Genomic DNA, 20,206 nt, shown 5'->3' with positions numbered 1-20,206 from the left:
CTTTGAGTTCACAGATGAGATCACAGTTGGAGGGCCTGCCACTGGTGTGCAGGTTAGCCTCATTTTGGGGCTCCACCAGGGTGGTGCAACCTCCTATCTGATTCCAGTGCTCCCACAAGGCATTTTTGTCTATGGATGCCTGTTAAATATTTGTTTTTGTGGAGAGACATGGGCCGGGAACCTCCTATTCTGCCATACTGCTGATATTATTCCTCTTTATTTTTAAAATATCTATTAAACATATTCTATAACAGAGATTGAAATTTCATGCAACTTAAGTTTTACTATACGAAGTAATACTCTGGCAGGAAAAGGTAGAGAAATATTCAGAATGGATAGGCAAAATTAAAATTTATCATTTTAATATACATTTTATAGACAATGTAATAAATAAAAATGATGGGTTATTATTGAATATTCAATACCTCTAATCTGAGTTTAAAAGCAATAGTTATAAGTTGCTGTAATAGCCGTATACTTAGCATGAAGAAAATGATCTTATGAACATCCTATTTAACTGCCAGAAACAAGAAATTTAAAATAAAATGGTACAGTAGTGTATCTTTTCTTCCTGAAGAAATTAGTTTTCAAAAATAATCTTGAAAAAAAATTCTATTTGGTGCTAAAAAGTCTCTTTTCAACACAAGATATAAGTCCTATAAAAAATAAAAAATGTGTCAAAAATTGTATGAATTCTGAAAATCCAAAAGAATAACTTACTTTATTTCAAGTTGTTTAATTTTATTTTCTGCTGTCTTAAGTCTTAGTTGAAGATCATCTTTTGAACGCTCTGCAACCAGGCATCTTTGGTGCATTTCTTCTAGTTTTCTGTAATCATTTTCATTTATTCTGCCTTCATGGTAAATCTGCAGAGGAGGCTTATGTGTATATTACTTTGCAGAAGAAAATTATCTCAAGAAATTATACAGTTTAGAAACTGAAATAAATGTTGAGAAATAAAAACTCATGATCATGTGTTCATCTGTTCCTAATTATAATATTAAAATATATCAATAATTAATTTTGGTTGTTCCACATTTACAAAATAAAATGCTGAAAAATGACAAAATAATTGCTTATTTTTAAAAATTATTCAGGCTTATTGTACTATTCAAATCATTTTAATAAATGTTAGAAAGAAATATAAAATAGCTGAAATTAAAAAAATACTCTAAATGTTACCATTTGGAGATAACTTTGATTCTTTGATGAACATTTTCAAGACCATTCTGTATTGCAATATTCAAAAGTACAGATACATGCTGTGGTGCAATGACTAGAACTATCTGAAAGTGAGTTCAGAATTTCACTCTAGGTTAACCAGATAATGATCTAGCTGAAATTCAGGCTTCCCCTTCCCTAGCAGAAGTGGTTGTACCCAAGCTCTGCTTCCAGCTATGACACAGAGGCTGCAGCACATCGTGAAATGCAAGGTCTCCCAGTGCCGGGCAGCTCATATTTTCAGACACACCCTACAAACAGGTACCCTCCAAACCAGACTGCTTGGCCAGGTAACCTGTGTCTTCTCCCACTGACAAGACTGTTTTGTCACTCCTGCTCTACAAAAAGACAGAGTATCAGTATGTCTATGTCCTACTGATAAAATACAGACCTATACTGCAGGACTAGCAGTATTTTGACTATAGCATGCTTGTGTGGAACAGCGGAAGAAGAGAAACCGTGACTTCTCTTTACCTGTTGCCTTTAGTCTTGTAGGTTCTGCATTTCCCCAATAAAGCCTATTCCTTAACCTATGCCATGTGATATTAAAAAATTCATCCCAAAACCTGATGGCAGGTAGCAATTGAAATGGGACCTATTCCTATTCCATTACAGAAGGAAACTCAGAAGGGATCAACCTTGCAGGAGTGGTGACCATGAACAGCCTGCCTTAAATATGATACGTATATTTCTTTTTTTTTCTCTCCACAAATGGGATAATATACTATATTCTCCTTTGTAAATTATTCTTTTACTATCTGATGTTATCATAATCTTTTAATGTCAATAAAGAAATATAACACTTTTTTTTAATAATACATAGCTCTTCCTTGAAAATCAAACTCTGACTCTACCATTTTCTATTTTTCTTTTTTAACAGTGGGCAAGTTACTTAACCTCTCTATGAAAGTTCCTAATGCAGCACCTAAAACACAGTATGTGCTGAATCAAATTTAGCCTTTTTCCCCCTGAGGTATTTTAAAAGAGTGGGATATTTACTGCTAATAAAAAAAGTTATCTAAGTAAGAAATAAATTTTAAACTACAGACATCTCACAATATTCTTTCTCATATGTCACTGGAGTAAATATTCTTTCCTAACTATGAATAAAAATCTGTACTTTTAAAAGGTAAAAATCATAGCAATTTATAATTTTTTATTATATATACTTGTTATATTTATAGATGGCCTAAACCCAATAAGAGTTGGCAGAAAATTTAAAAAGAGAAGAAAGACAAAATGAAATTTAATATTGGGATGAGGTCCAAGCAAAGAATACAGCTACGCTGTAAAATTTATACCTTTAGTGAAAAGTCCAAATAATGTGGCCACTCTTGTAAAGAAATGTATATAGGCAATACCAGTATTTAAATGTAGATTCTGAAAATATTCCAAGCAAATAAAAGCACTCACCAGGAGAATACTTATAATATAGGGGTTGCTAGTAGATAGTATGATGAAAGCAGACAGTAATGTTGAACATTTGCAGTTGGGTTTTAGGTAGCTATTTTTTCCTTTTTCTTTTTACCTTTTCTAGCTCTTCTTCCACTGCTTTTTTCTCCCTAATGGCTCGTTCAATTTGACCTTGTTTTTCAGCACACTCCTATAAATTCAAATCATATCATAAATAAATATATTTGTAAAACCTTAAGAAAAATGGGGCAAAATAGAAAAGGAAAATGATTTGCTCATAATAGGAATACCACACTTACCCTATCTATATAGCAGGACCATACTGATTATTTAAAAAACAAACAAAAAAACCCTCAATCTTCAAAGAGCTACCTATCTCAGGAAATCACCTCTGGTATAGAATGCCAAGGAGTTCTAAGTAAACATACTAGATGGATAACAGAGGTTGAGGGATTCTTGGGAGAAAAATATAAATGAGACCCCCTTCTTGTATTACAGTTTTCCTTTTCACATATTCTTATCACATATTTTAAAAGGTAACACAAAACTAGACAGTGACACAACACCATAGGATAACCTATGGCCTCAAAGGCTCATGGGTATATAAATTCTAGAACAGTTAACCTTCTTTCGCAAAACTTATAAACATAGTAAAAATGTTTTATTAACACGAACATAAAACATTTCTGGCTCAAAAGGTTTTAATCAGGGAAATCCAACAAGCATAACAATAGTGAATAAAATTTAAAATTTTGCAAATGAGACTAAAACTAAGAACAATCTATTACAATGACTGGCTCTTCACAGCTATCTGTTTTTCTCTATTTTTATGAATGAGTGTGGTTATTCTCTACTATTATGCTTTGGAGGAAACCGCTCTGCTGACAGTACACTGCTAATATTCAATTATCTTTATCATAACTTTATTTTACAGAAGTACTGTATATCAACATTTTTTTTTCATTTTCTTTAATTATTTTTTTTAAGCTCTTTATTGGAATATAATTGCTTTACACTCTTGTATCAGCTTTTGAGGCACTCCAAAGTGAATCAGCTGTATTTATACATATATCCCCATATTCCCTCCCTCCTGCGACTCCCTCCCGCCCTCCCTGTCCTGGCCCTCTAAGGCATCACCCATCATCTAGTTGATCTCCCTTTGTTATACAGCAACTTCCCACTCGCTATCTATTTTATAGTTGGTAGTATATATATGTCTATGCTACTCTCTCACTTCGTCCCAGCCTCCCCTTCACCCCCCCCCCCAACCCTGTGTCCACCAGTCCATTCTCTGCATCTGCATTCTTATTCTTGCCCTGTCACTGGGTTCATCAGTAACATTTTTTTTTTAGATTCCGTATGTATGAGTTAGCATACAGTATTTGTCTTTCTCTTTCTGGCTTACTTCACTCTGTATGACAGACTCCAGGTCTATCCACCTCATTACATATAGCTCCATCTCATTCCTTTTTATGGCTGAGTAATATTCCATTGTATATATGTGCCACATCTTCTTTATCCATGCATCTGTTGATGGGCATTTAGGTTGCTTCCATGTCCTGGCTTTTGTAAATAGTGCAGCAATAAACATTACGGTACATGTTTCTTTTTGGATTATGGTTTTCTCTGGGTATATGCCCAGGAGTGGGATTACTGGATCATATGGTAGTTCCATTTTTAGTTTTGTAAGGAACCTCCAAACTGTTTTCCATAGTGGCTGTACCAACTTACATTCCCACCAACAGTGCAGGAGAGTTCCCTTTTCTCCACACCTTATCCAACATTTGTTGTTTCTAGATTTTGTGATGATGGCCATTCTGACCGGAGTGAGGTGAAACCTAATTGTGGCTTTGACTTGCATTTCTCTAATGATGAGTGATGTTGAGCATCTTTTCATGTATTTGTTAGCCATCTGTATGTCTTCTTTGGAGAAATGTCTATTTAGGTCTTCCGCCCATTTGTGGATTGGTTTATTTGCTTTTTTGGTATTAAGCTGCACGAGCTGCTTGTATATTTTGGAGATTAATCCTTTGTCCGTTGCTTGGTTGGCAAGTATTTTCTCCCATTCTGAGGGTTGTCTTCTTGTCTCGTTTATGGTTTCTTTCACTGTGCAAAAGCTTTTAAGTTTCATGAGGTCCCATTTGTTTATTCTTGATTTTATTTCCATGATTCTAGGAGGTGGGTCCAAAAGGATCTTGCTTTGATGGATGTCATAGAGTGTTCTGCCTATGTTTTCCTCTAGGAGTTTTATAGTGTCTGGCCTTACATTTAGGTCTTGAATCCATGTTGAGTTTATTTTTGTATATGGTGTTAGGAAGTGTTCTAATTTCATTCTTTTACATGTTACCAACATGTTTTTAAAGTTTAAAATAAGCTTCTAAATTATGACCCCAAATTAATGAACTCTGATTATAATGAAGATCTTTAAACCTATGTTGTAAATCAGATGATTAATCTAAACTTATCTTTTATTAAGATAGAACTGTAGTGTATAAGAAATGTAACTTTAATGTTCCATATATGTTCACATAATAAGTTGCTAACCTATGGAAAGGTACTTTAGTGGTATGAAATTTGGGATTTCTCCTGTGTTTGTAATTCGTCTCGTAATTTTTTAATAGTCTATTTGTTAGAGCAGTTTAGGATCACAGCAAAGTTGAAGGGAAGTTACAGATTTCCCTATACTTCCTGCCCCCATACGTACATAGCCTCCCCCACTATCAACATCCTGCAATGCAGTGGTACATTTGTTAAAACTGATGCACCCACATCACACAATGTTATCACCTAGAGTCCATAATTTATATTAAGAGTTCACTCTTGGTGTTGTACATCTTATGGGTTTGGACAAATTTAAAATGACACATATCTACTATTATAGTATCATATAGAGTAGTCTCACTGTCTTAAAAATTCTCTATGCTTTGCCTACGCTTATTCATCTCTCTCTCTTCCTTAAGCCCTCGTAACCATTGATCTTCTTCCTGTCTCCACAGTTTGCCTTTTCTAGAATGTCATATTGTTGGAATCATATATTCTGTAACCTTTTCAGACTAGCTTCTTTCACTTAGTCATATGCATTTAAGTTTCCTCCATGTCTTTTCATGGTGATATAGCTCATCTCTTATAAGTGCTGAATAATATTCCATTGTTTGGATGTACCACAGTTTATCTATCCATCACCAACTAAAGGACATCTTGGTTGGTTCCAAGTTTTGGCAAGTATGAAAAAGGCTGCTATAAACACCCATGTGCAGGTTTTTTTGTGAACATAAGTTTTCAACTCCTTTGGCTGACTACAGAGGAATGCAATTATTGGATCCTATGGTAAGAGTATATTTAGTTTTGTAAGACAACACCAAACTGCCTTCAAAAGTGGCTGTACCATTTTGCATTCCTATCAGCAATGAATGAGAGTTCCTCTTGTTCTTGTCAGCATTTGGTGGTGTCAGTTTTCTGGATTTGGGCCATTGTAATAGGTATATCTGGCACTTATTTGGTGTAATGAGTGGTATCTCATAATTGTTTTAATTTGCATTTTCACATATGATTTGGAGTATCATTTCATTTACTTATTTGCTATCTGTAAATCTTCTTTGGTGACGTGTCTTAAGGTCTTTGGCTCATTTTTTAATCAAATTGTTTTCTTCCTGTTGAGTTTTAAGAGTTCTTTGTATATTTTGGGTAATAATCTTTTATTAGATATGTTTTTTTTTTGTAAATATTTTCTTCCAATCTATTATTTCAATTCTCATTTTCTTGATAGTGTCCTTCACAGAGCAGAAAATTGTAATTTTAATGAAGTCCAGCTTACCAGTTGTTTCTTTCATGGGTCATACTTTTGGTGTTGTACCTAAAAACTCGTTGCCAAACCCAAGGTTATCTAGATTTTTCTCCTATGTTATCTTCTAGGAGTTTTATAGATTTGCATTTTACATTTAGGTCTGTGACCCATGTTGACTTAATTTTTGTGTAAGGTCTATTCCAGATTCACTCATGTGAATGTCTAACTGTTATAGCACCACTTGTTAAAAAAAGACTATCTTTGCTTCATTGTATTACCTCTGTTCCTTTGTCAAAGATCAGCTAACTGTACTCATGTGGGTCTATTTCTGGGTTCTGGGTTCTGTTCCATTGATCTATTTGTCTGTTGTTTCACCAATAACACCCTGTCTTGGTTATTGCAGGCTTAGAGTAAGTCTTAAAATGAGGTACAATGTCCGTTCTCTGACTTTGTTCTTCTTCAATGTTGTATTGACGTTTCTGGGTCTTTTGCCTCTTCACACAAACTTTAGAATCAGTTTGCCAATATCCACAAAACAACCTGGTGGGATTTCAATTGGAATTGCACTAAATCTATATATCAAGTTGGGAAGAAACAACATCTTGACAATATTCAGTCTTCTTATCCATGAACATGGGCTATCTTCATTTATTTAGTTCTTCTCTGCTGTCTTTCATTAGAGTTTTGTAGTTTTCTTCATATATACGAGGGTAAGTCAAAAATTATCCACAGTCCGGTTATATTAAAACTTCTGTTGGCTGCACTGTCTTACCAGTGCTATCTGTTCAAGGCTACTGTCTCCCCAGTCACTGCTGTGCAGGTGTGAACCTGTTACATCAGTTCATTTGTAACTGTGGTGCAAGCCAAAATGGATGCCCCATTTGTGATTTGCATGAAAGAGCAGCGTGCAGATTTGGTTTTTTGTGGTCTGAGGGTGTGTATGTCTGCACACTTCTGCCCACACTGTCAACGCTCTGTAAAAACTTTGTTTTGAGGTGTTAAAGCATCCTCCCTATAGTCCTGATCTTGCTCCATTGGACTTTCACCTGTTTGGTCTCCTGAAAGCAGCCCTATGAGGATGAAGATTCCCTTCTGATGAAGAAGTGAAGACACTGGTGCATTCCTGGCTCGCAGCTCAGCCTAAAATACTTTTTAAAGAGGGAATAAGAAAGCTTGTTGACAGATGGACAAAGTATAGTGAAAAGCAGGGAAATTATGTTAAAAAATGATGTATTTATCTTTTATAAAATTTAATTAAAATAAATTCCACAGCCAGAGGACACATAATTTTTCACTCACCCTCATATTTGGATAGATTTACACCTATTTAATTTTGGGGAGCTAATGTAAATGACAATATGTAAATGATGTGTTTTTCATTTCAAATTGCACTTGTTTACTGCTGGTATATAGGAAAGCAATTGACTTGTATATTAACCTTGTATCCTACAACCTTATAATCACTTCTTTGTTCCAGGTTTTTTAAAGTTTTTATTTATTTATTTATTATTTATTTATTTATTTTTTAAAGCTGCTCAAGCAGCTTTAGCTTCAATTTTTTATTTTATTTATTTTTTTTGGCTGTGTCGGGTCTTCGTTGCTGCAGGCAGGTTCTCTCTAGTTGTGGCGAGCGGGGGCTACTCTTTGTTGCGGTGCACTGGGTTCTCATTGTGGTGGCTTCTCTTGTTGTGGAGCACAGGCTCTAGGTGTACGGGTTCCAGTAGTTGCAGCATGCAGGCTCAGTAGCTGTGGCTTGCAGGCTCTAGAGCGCAGCCTGGACCAGGGATTGAATCTATGTCCCCTGCATTGGCAGGCAGATTCTTAACCACTGCGCCACCAGGGAAGTCTCTTTATTCTTTCAGACTTTTTACATAGACAATCACGTTATCTGCAAACAAATTCTTCTTTCCCAATCTGTATATCTTTTATTTCCTTTTTTCATTGGTGGGGTGGTCAAACTGCATTAGCTAGTACTTCCAGTATGATGCTGAAAAGCAGTGGTGAGAGGCAACGTCCCTGCCTTTGTTCCTGATCTTAATGGGAAAGCTATCAGTTTCACAGCTGTAGGTTGTTGTCATTTTTTTTTAATATATATTCTTTATAAAACTGAGGAAGTTTCCCTTTGTTCCTAGTTTACTGAGAGGTTTTTTTTTTTTTTATCATGAATGGGTGTTGGATTTTGTCAAATGCTTTTTTCTGAATCTATGATATGATTCCCAAATGACCTTTAATGTAGATATTAATAATAAGGTTAGATCACACTTCTGGGTCTGGTGAGTAGCATATAAAGAAAAATATGTTATAAATGCGTTATGCATCTTTCTTTATCCAATCCACCATTTAAATGCCAAATGACAATAGCTGAATATTTACTTAACCTGAGATAACAAAGTTAAAATGAGACACAAAAATGGAAACTTTATGGAGAAATACAAGAATTCTATCAGAAATGCAGTAAATACTAAAGCAGACATTTATAATTACTATTAAAAGGTTTTCACAGATACTAATCACCACCAATATTCCTACCTTTTGGACAAGAAATGACCAAATGATACTAGAAATTTTTTTCAAGTACCCATGGAGTGCTTCCAAAATCACACCCCATGGAGTATCATAAAGAAAGCCTCAACAAATATTAAGAATCAATATCATATAGACCATGATCTGTGGTCTCTGTTTAACCAGATTAGAAATTAGTAATAAAAAGAAGTATAAAATACCCATGTATTTGGAAGTTCAAAATTAGATTTCTAAAAAATTCATGGATCAAAAAAAGATCATAATGAATGTTTCATTTTACTTGTATAGATTTGGGCATTTATAACCAATCCTCTCCCTCACTTGCTATAGATTAACAAAAAGCCTCTGCTACTTGGCAGAAGTAAAACCTTGAGTATTTGAAGAGAAACTATACCTATATACGTTGCTCTCCAAAGGGAGATATGTGGCTTGAGACAGACTGGCTCTGGCCTTTTCTTAAACCTATCCAAAAAATCTGCACATTAACCTAAAATACAAGATCTTCTCCTTCCTGCAAGCATAACTTAGCTTTGGGTTAGCTAAAGTATGCTTAACTTCCCTCTCTGACTTCATCTTTATTGCACAGGTGGTAAAATTGTTAATGAAGAATAGAAATCAATAGCTGACATCAGGTTATTATGCCTCAAACTGTAGTCTGAAGTTCCCCAAGAAAATGTGCTTTTAAAGTAGTTGAGGAAGGGAGGGAATACGGGGATATATGTATAAAAACAGATGATTGAACTTGGTGTACCCCCCCAAAAATAATAAATAAATAAATAAAATTTAAAAAAAAAAGTAGTTGAGCATGTATTTCTTCAAACATAACTCTAAATGCTTAATATTTCAAAGACTTCAATTAGCATAATCTTTTTTCACCAAACCAACATGACATCAGATAATATTTAATATCTTTAGAAAAATCCACTTAGCTATGAGTTACAAACGTTTTACTATAAATCCTAAGAAGCACCTTCTGTAATAATCTGAAATTATAATTCTTTTTAAACTCTAAAGTGAGTTTACATAGCTCTGGTTGTTACATAGCTAAGAGTTATTTTTAAAATCCCTAAGGGTCTTATTTACTACACATTCCTAAATACAAATAAATAATGTTCTTGTCCCTCCAGAGTTTACAACCTATTAAATAATGCTAGCCTGGGGTAAAACCCCTCTTCTTCAAAGTTGTAAATCTTTTGATAGTTAAATCAGTCCATGTAAGAGAACAAGCAAAATAGCAAGGTGACAGAAGAGGAAGTAAAACTGAAAAACAACAAATAATTAGACACGACTAACTGGTCACACTGCATCCCATTAATTTTACTTAATGTTTTTTACAGTGTTAGAACAAATGACATTAAATAAACAAAAAGTAACACTGTTCATTTTTTGTTCTAAAACTTTTAGGATCCACATACAATGACTAAGGTCCCATCATGTACACTACAGTTTGTAGAACGTGGAAAACATGTGATCATTCTTTCAGAGGTGTTTAAATATCAATCGATCAATAAGAATTTATAGAAGATATATTATGCAAAATACTGTATTAGGCAACAGGGAAAATAAAGGAAAGCATAAGACTCTTCTACCTTGAACTGCTTACAATCTACTTGGAAAGATAAGATTTTCATGAAGAAAGACAGAGAGGGGGAGGGAGGGAGGGAGTGAGAAGATGAGGAGACAGAGAAAGAGAGGCGTAATATAATGTATAATATTTATTATAAGACATAATCATTGCTAAATTTTGTAAGAAAGATTAAAAGTGATATGGAGATTCAGGAAAGATGAGCATTTGTAACACTGAAAATATCTTCCCAATCTTTGGAAATTCTTGTACTTTTATGCCCGTATAAGCAAGGTTATTAAATTCTACTCTTTCCTCTTGCGTCTTTGCTTACTCATCCATGAGTACTTATTTCTTTTGGGAAGGCTGTCTTTCTTCCTTCCCACTGTCTTGTATACTTTCTCTTTCTTTCTTCCTGGTCTCTGAGATGAATCTAGCATACGGTAGCAGCTGCAGCTGGATGCTTCAATAGCACCCTGTGCATTCTTCGTCCAAAAAAGGTAATCACAGTGAAATGTGATAAATGCCATCCATCTTTCCTGCTAGACCATAAGTTCCAAGACTTCAGATGACACATTTATCTTTGATTTTCATTCTTTTCCTAACATCTATTACAGTTCCTGGCTTAATAAGTATCTTCTGAAAAAATGGATGCCCAATAATATGTATCTTAGCTTTTAAAATAAGCAATATTCAGGAGAAAACATCAATATAATCTTCTAACATACCATTTGAAGGGCTGAAAGTTCTTCCGTTAGTCGAGAAATCTGTACATTATATTGTTTTCTTGTGTTTGCAACCTGTAAATTAAGATATTTATGAATTATTTAGGTCTATAATAAAAATAATTAATATCCAATAAAAAATTTAGAATAATAATTTTGATAAAAAATGAATTATAACTTTTAGGACATAAAGGATAAGCACCTGATGTATTAAAGAGTCAAGAATTTATCCATGATGGTGAAAGCAAATGAACAGGATGATATATACTAAAGGACAGTGGTTGTCAAATTTTTGGTCTTAGGATATTTTTATACTGTAAAAACAAATTGTTTTTATACTGGGTTATCTTCCTATTAAAATTTACCATATTAGAAATGAAAACAGAGGGACGCGGCCTGACGGAAAGGGAAAAAGGAGGGCTGGAGGGCGCCAGCAGCCAGCACGTCAGCGGGGACCCGCAGAGAAGCAACTGAACATCAGCAGACGACCTCAGACACCAGAAAGGACTGCAAGGATCCCGACAGAACTGCCTTTTTATACATTTCTATTTCCAGCTAAGTCTTTTGTAGTGCTGACTATATATCTCTCCTACCTTCTTTTCATCTCTATCTTTTATACATTTCTAGTTCTTTCTTTTTATTTTCATATTTCCAGTCACACTACACTCTTCTGTTGCCCTGTTTTCTATCCTTTTATAGTTTATCTTAATATACTTATAAGCAACATTACCGATCAGCTCAGTCTCCTTGCTTTATTCTCCAGATGACACACTGCCTTGGTATTTATTATTAGGTTTTTGTCTTTATCTTAGTTCTTAGTATAATTGTCTAATTTCATTCTGAGAATCTCCAGCCTGTCAGGTGGTACACTAGCTCTTTACTATATTTGATCCTAGCTTTCAGTATCTCCTTGGATTTGTGTTTGTGTGTATGTGGTGTTATTTGTTTGTTTGTTTTTGCTTTTGTTTCTGTTTTGTTCTGTTCCAGTTTTGAATTTCTGTTGGTTTCCTCTTTGAATGTCTGATAGCATACTGGGGTTCTTCTGTCAGGTCTTTCTAGTGCCTTATGTGCTATTGGAATCAGTATTTGTGTGTCTTATACATGAATGTCTTTCCTTGACTTAGTATTTGTTTGACTCAACACTCTGCCATTAGTCTGGGGCTTGGACAGCATTCTTTAAACCCCTCTATTGCCGGAACAAGCAACCTCTGAAGTTGGGACTACCATGAGAAAACAAAGAAACATGATACAGGCAAAGGAGCAGGAAAAAACCCCAGAAGACCAAATAAATGAAGAGGAAATAGGAAAAATGCCTGGAAAAGAATTCAGAGTGATGATAGTAAAAATGATACAAAATCTCAATAACAAAATACAGAAAATACAAGAAACAGTTAATAAGGACTCAGAAGAACTAAAGAACAAACAAACAGCAATGGACAACAAAATAACGGAAATTAAAAATACTCTAGCTGATATAAACAGCAGAATAACTGAGGCAGAAGAACGAATAAGTGAGTTGGAAGATAGAATGGGGGAAATAACTGCCACAGAGCAGGAAAAAGAAAAACGAATAAAAAGAATAGAAGACAGTCTCAGAGACCTCAGTGATTACATTAAGCATACCAACATTCGAATCATAGGCATCCCAGAAGAAAAAAGAAACAAGAAAGGGTCTGAGAAAATATTTGAAGAGGTTCTAGTGGAAAACTTCCCCAACATGGGAAAGGAAATAATTCACCAAGTCCAAGAAGCACAGAGACTCCCATACAGAATAAAGGAGAAATACACCAAGGCACATATTAATTAAACTAATGACAATTAAACACAAAGAAAAAATATTAAAAGCAGCAAGAGAAATGCAACAAATAACATATAAGGGAAAACCCATAAGGATAACAGCTGACCTTTCTACAGAAACTCTGCAGGCCAGAAGGGAATGACAGGATATACTGAAAGTCCTGAAAGAAAAACCTACTGCCAAGAATACTTTACCCAGCAAGAATCTCATTCAGGTTCAACGGAGAAATCAAAAGCTTTCCAGACAAGCAAAAGTTAAGAGAAGTCACCACCACCAAACCAGCCTTACAACAAGTGCTAAAGGAACTTCTCTAAGTAGGAAACACAAGAGAAGGAAAACACCCATAAAAACAAACCCAAACCAATTAAGAAAATGGTAATAGGAATGCACATGTCAATAATCACCTTAAATGTAAATGGATTAAATGCTCCAACCAAAAGACACAGACTGGCTGAATGGATACAAAAACAAGACCCTTCTATATGCTGCCTACAAGAAACCCACTTCAGACCAAGGGATACATATAGACTGAAAGTGAAGGGATGGAAAAAGATATTCCATGCAAATGGAAGTCAAAAGGAAGCTGGAGTAGCAATACTCATATCAGACAAATTGGATTTTACGGCTATTACAAGAGACAAGGAAGGACACTACATAATGATCAGGGGATCCATCCAAGAGGAACATATCACAATGGTAAATATCTATGCCCCCAACATAGGGGCACCTCAATACATAAGGCAAATGCTAACAGCTATAAAAGGGGACATCGACAGTAACACAATAATAGTGGGAGACTTGAACACCCCACTTACATCAATGGACAGATCATCCAAACAGAAAATCAATAAAGACACACAAGCTTTAAATGACACACTAGACCATCTCGACTTAATTGATATTTATATGACATTCCATCCAAAAATGACAGAATACACTTTCTTCTCAAGGGCACATGGATCATTTTCCAGGATAGATCATATCTTGGGTCACAAATCAAGCCTTGGTAAATTCAAGAAAATTCAAATCATATCAAGCATTTTCTCTGAGCACAATGCCATGAGACTAGATATCAATTACAGGAAAAAAAAACTGCAAAAAATACAAACACATGGAGGCTAAACAACACACTATTAAACAACCAAGAAATCATTAAGGAAATCAAAGAGGAAATCAAAAAATATCTAGAAACAAAGGACAATGAAAACACAACAACCCAAAACCTATGGGATGCAGCAAAAGCAGTTCTAAGAGGGAAGTTTATAGCAATACAGTTCTACCTTAAGAAACAAGAAAAACATCAAATAAACAACCTAACCTTACACCTAAAGCAATTAGAGAAAGAACAAAGAAACCCCAAAGTGAGCAGAAGGAAAGAAATCATAAAGATCAGAGCAGAAATAAAGGAAAAAGACAGGAAGGAAACCACAGAAGAAATTAACAAAACTAAAAGCTGGTTCTTTGAGAAGATAAACAAAATTGATAAACCATTAGCCAGACTCATCAAGAAAAAAAGGGAGAAGATGCAAATCAACAGAATTAGAAATGAAAAAGGAGAAGTAACAATGGACACCACAGAAATACAAAAGATCATGAGAGACTACTACAAGCAACTATATGCCAATCAATTGGATAACCTGGAAGAAATGGATAAATTCTTAGAAAAAATACAATCTTCCAAGACTGAACCAGGAAGAAATAGAAACTATGAACAGACCAATCACAAGTACAGAAATTAAGGCAGTGATTAAAAATCTCCCAACACACAAAAGCCCAGGGCCAGATGGCTTCACAGGCGAATTCTATCAAACATTTAGAGAAGAGCTAACACCTATCCTTCTTAAAATCTTCCAAAATATAGCAGAAGGAGGAACATTCCCAAACTCATTCTACAAGGCCACCATCACCCTGATACCAAAACCAGGCAAAGATGTCACAAAAAAAGGAAAACTACAGACCAATATCACTGATGAATATAGATGCAAAAATCCTCAACAAAATACTAGCTAACAGACTCCAACAGCACATTAAAAAAATCATACACCATGATCAAGTGGGGTTTATCCCTGGGATGCAAGGATTCTTCAATACATGCAAATCAATCAACATGATACATCATATCAACAAATTGAAGGATAAAAACCATATGATCATCTGAACAGATGCAGAAAAAGCTTTTGACAAAATTCTACATCCATTTAGGATAAAAACTATCCAGAAAATGGGCACAGAAGGAAATTACCTCAACAAAATAAAAGCCATATATGAGAAACCAAAAGCCAACAGCATTCCAAATGGGGAAAAACTGAAAGAATTCCCTCTAAGAACAGGAACAAGACAAGGGTGTCCACTCTCACCACTATTATTCAACATAGTTTTGGAAGCGTTAGCCACAGCAATCAAAGAAAAAGAAATAAAAGGAACACAAATTGGAAAAGAAGAAGTAAAATTGTCACTCTTTGCAGATGACATGATATTATACATAGAAAACACTAAAGATTCTACCAGAAAACTGCTAGCACTAATTGATGAATTTAGTAAAGTAGCAGGATACAAAACTAATGCACAGAAATTTCTTGCATTCCTATACACTAACAACAGAAGAGCAGAAAGAGAAATTAAGGAAACTCTCCCATTCAGCACTGCAACAAAAAGAATAAAATACCTAGGAATAAACCTGCCTAAGGAGGCAAAAGATCTGTATGCAGAAAACTTTAAGACATTGATGAAAGAAATCAAAGATGACACAAACAGATGGAGGGACATACCATGTTCCTGGATTGGAAGAATCAATATCGTGAAAATGACTGTACTACCCAAAGCAATTTACAGATTCAACGCAATCCCTATCAAATTACCAATGGCATTTTTCACAGAACTAGAACAAGAAATCTTATGATTTGTATGGAAACGCATAAGACCCCGAATAGCCAAAGCAACCTTGAGAAGGAAAAATGGAGTTGGTGAAATTAGGCTTCCTGACTTCAAACTATAATACAAGGCCACAGTGATCAACACAGTACGGTACTGGCACAAAAATAGAAAGGAAGATCAATGGAACAGAATAGAGAACTCAGAGGTAAGCCCAAGCGCATATGGGCACCTTATCTTTGATAAAGGAGGCAAGAATATACAATGGAAAAAAAGACACCCTCTTCAATAAGTGGTGCTGGGAAAATTGGACAGCAACGTGTAAAAGAATGAAATTAGAACACTTCCTAACACCATATACAAAAATAAACTCAACATGGATTCAAGACCTAAATGTAAGGCCAGACACTATAAAACTCCTAGAGGAAAACATAGGCAGAACACTCTATGACATCCATCAAAGCAAGATCCTTTTGGACCCACCTCCTAGAATCATGGAAATAAAATCAAGAATAAACAAATGGGACCTCATGAAACTTAAAAGCTTTTGCACAGTGAAAGAAACCATAAACAGGACAAGAAGACAACCCTCAGAATGGGAGAAAATACTTGCCAACCAAGCAACGGACAAAGGATTAATCTCCAAAATATCCAAACAGCTCGTGCAGCTTAATACCAAAAAAGCAAATAAACCAATCCACAAATGGGCGGAAGACCTAAATAGACATTTCTCCAAAGAAGACATACAGATGGCCAACAAACACATGAAAAGATGCTCAACATCACTCATCATTAGAGAAATGCAAGTCAAAGCCACAATTAGGTTTCACCTCACTCCGGTCAGAATGGCCATCATCACAAAATCTAGAAACAACAAATGTTGGATAAGGTGTGGAGAAAAGGGAACTCTCCTGCACTGTTGGTGGGAATGTAAGTTGGTACAGCCACTATGGAAAACAGTTTGGAGGTTCCTTACAAAACTAAAAATGGAACTACCATATGATCCAGTAATCCCACTCCTGGGCATATACCCAGAGAAAACCATAATCCAAAAAGAAACATGTACCGTAATGTTTATTGCTGCACTATTTACAAAAGCCAGGACATGGAAGCAACCTAAATGCCCATCAACAGATGCATGGATAAAGAAGATGTGGCACATATATACAATGGAATATTACTCAGCCATAAAAAGGAATGAGATGGAGCTATATGTAATGAGGTGGATAGACCTGGAGTCTGTCATACAGAGTGAAGTAAGCCAGAAAGAGAAAAACAAATATTGTACGCTAACTCATATATACAGAATTAAAAAAAAAAAAAAAAAAAAAAAAGGTACTGATGAACCCAGTGACAAGAATAAGGATGCAGATGCAGAGAATGGACTGGAGGACACAAGGTTGGGGGGGGGAAGAGGTGAAGGGGAGGCTGGGATGAAGTGAAAGAGTAGCATAGACATATGTATACTACCAACTGTAAAACAGATAGCCAGTAGGAAGTTGCAGTATAACAAGGGGAGATCGACTCGATGACGGATGATGCCCTGGAGGGCCAGGACAGGGAGGGTGGGGGGAGTCGAGGGAGGGAGGGAATATGGGTATATGTGTAGAAATACAGCTGATTCACTTTGGTGTACCTCAAAAACTGGTTCAAGAGTGTAAAGCAATTATATTCCAATAAAAAAAAATGAAAACAGAACATATCAAATATTTACTTATTAATCATTTTACAAATAATAATAACTGAAGTCATTACAGGTTAACATAAAAAACACTTCCGTGAAAATATGTATATTTTTCAAAAATTAGAAAAATACTTAGAAGAGTGGTATTATTTTACATTTTTGTGAATTTCCTTAATGTCTCTGGCTTAACAGAAGATAGACTGTCATATCTATTTCCATGTTCAAGCTGTTGTATTGTTGCATACCATCAACTTGTGGAAAACAACACTGCAAAGTCATGAGAGAATGAGTATGAAAAAAAACAAACTGTTTTAACTATAATTATGAAAGTAGGTATGACTTTGCAGATCAGCTGAACAATACTTTGAGATCTGCTGCCACAGAGCAAGAGAAAAACTGAATTATACACTAAAAATGTAATTAATAACTTTTAAGGTGCTTTTGTTTTATAAACAGAGGAAGATTTTTATATTACACATCATATTTTAGTGCCAAAGTACTTTGTAAGAAAAACCCTTATTTTAATTAGCAGTTAAATATCTTCAGAAATACTACAATTTATGTGTATAGAGTATTTTTAAGAATTAGTCATGTCTCCTCAGGATGGCTCCTATGACAATATTTTCTTCTAACATCTACTCACATTTTTAAAAAGCCCATGAAGAATAGTGATACTGATGATATATCATCAGTAAACATTTATGACCCAAAAGTTTCTGGAACTATTCCAGGATTTATAAAATGGATTATTTCTAAAACATGATGTAAACCATCTTTAGAATATTTACAACACTGCCATATACTTTGGTTAATTAAACTAGAGTCATCTTTTTGAAGGCCTGCCAAACACATTATCTGTGAGTCCATTTTCATTCCATTTGAGGTTGTAATTAGATGTAGACTTTTCCTATGAATAACTATATTAGGGATCAGTCCATCCTATGTACAGGTCAGTGACATCTTAGTGAGCATTTACGGAGCCTGAAGATGTTATAAAGTGTTCAGAGTGCTTTATGTGTTATCATCTCAGTTCTTACAGCAACATGATAAAGTGGCTATTATCCCCATTACACATGAGGAATATTAAGGCAGAAACCAAGGTATGAAGGTTCTCAGAATAAAATAATTTTGGTTCTTATAAGTCCAGTCATGTCTGTCTCTCTCTCACATAGTTGTTTTAAAGTGTTCTTTTTAGTATCTAGAAGTGATGCAGGTAACATGAGGGTTTATGACCATAGGAGTATATAAATTTTGAAATATTTTTACAGTAATGCTGACAAATTCAGTGAATTATATTCATACTCTTTTGAAAAAAAAGACTGTGTAGGACTACTGATGTTGATGGGATATCACTAGTAAAAGTCTGTGCTCCAAAGGTCATAGGGAATTTTCAGGGGTTAGTATCTGATAAAAACACAATGTAAACCTTGTTATGTGACCAAATATACATATCTGGGAGGTAGTTTTCTGTGGCTGGGGTTCAGAAGTCTGTATGAGGACTAAAATTCCTCTCTTACCCTAACCTTACTTTCTTTACATAAACATGTTCTTCTATAATTTCATGGCTATTAAGAATATTTATAAACCAAATAGTAAAGTATATTAACAAGATATAGGAATAGAAAAGGCAAAGTTGGTGGTGCTAATATTGCTTAACTAGATGAATGTAATTTTGATCACCAAACTTTAGGCCATGATTTAAAATCAGAAGTTAAAAAACAATGTTTTTTCCCCACAAATTCTATTTGTTTGAGAGATATCCAAGAAATACCTATTTCCATATTTTAAAGAAACAAGTTATTGTCATATTTTGTTCAATTTTATAGCCAGAACAGAAACATGCGACAATTTGTTAATCATATTTACTTTACCTAATAAAAATAGGTAATACTTGTAATACTTATGAAGTCTTTAGACATTAATTATCCCCAGTTCGACAGGTTAATTCTACATATTGCAAGACACTTCAAGTTGTAATAAACAGGGCAATTACCACCAACAGAGCTGAAAATTTTCAAACAAAAACATTAAAAAATATATATTTAAAATACAAATGAACAGAAAATATATATTTCATGTATTAAGATATTATATAATATATATAGTTTGTTTACAAAAATCATGCCTACTCTTTGAAATTCCTAGTCTGCAGAAATATATTATGTAAAACGTGAAAGGTTCCTCATTATTCTACCTCCTAGGTTTAACACTGTTCACAGGTTGGTATGTATAGCTCCAGAATTTTCTGTTTCACAGATACCATACACCAAAGTTACATCATAATTATACCATATCACTGACAATTTGCGATTAAATGAAAATTCAAAGGATGACACTAAAAATGTACTTATTTCTGGATAGTGGAATTTTAAGTGATCATAATTTTCTTTTACATATTGGACTGGCCAAAAATTTTGCTCGGGTTTTTCTCTAAGATGTTAGTTTTTGGCCAACCCCATACTCTTATACATTTTCCATTTCTTTCTATAGTATGTTTACTTTTTAATAATAATAAAAAATTTTCCTAAAAAATCAACTTGGCAATAGTGTAGAACTTGGAGAGGGCAGGGTGCTAGGCACATAGGAAGTGCTCAATAAATACTTGATTGAATTGTTGGAATAG

The 20,206-nt window shown here is 34.7% G+C and overlaps 1 protein-coding gene across 5 annotated transcripts in view; it reads right to left on the bottom strand.

Moving 5' to 3' along the window:
• The window catches only part of SCLT1 (sodium channel and clathrin linker 1), a 244,069-nt gene that overhangs the window by 88,865 nt on the left and 134,998 nt on the right, over positions 1-20,206 (bottom strand). For all 5 annotated transcript variants that reach the window (XM_057705960.1, XM_057705959.1, XM_057705958.1 and 2 more), the window contains exons 14-16: positions 11,234-11,305; positions 2,750-2,824; positions 721-866 (exon numbers count right to left, since the gene is read on the bottom strand). In XM_057705960.1, coding sequence (XP_057561943.1) covers positions 721-866; positions 2,750-2,824; positions 11,234-11,305 — 293 coding nt within the window. The remainder of the gene's footprint in view (positions 1-720; positions 867-2,749; positions 2,825-11,233; positions 11,306-20,206) is intronic.

Source organism: Hippopotamus amphibius, chromosome 13, assembly GCF_030028045.1.
Source record: "Hippopotamus amphibius kiboko isolate mHipAmp2 chromosome 13, mHipAmp2.hap2, whole genome shotgun sequence".
Taxonomy (NCBI): Eukaryota; Metazoa; Chordata; class Mammalia; order Artiodactyla; family Hippopotamidae; genus Hippopotamus; species Hippopotamus amphibius.
Note: the sequence above shows the minus strand (reverse complement) of the source record. Positions and strands in the feature narration are given on the sequence as shown.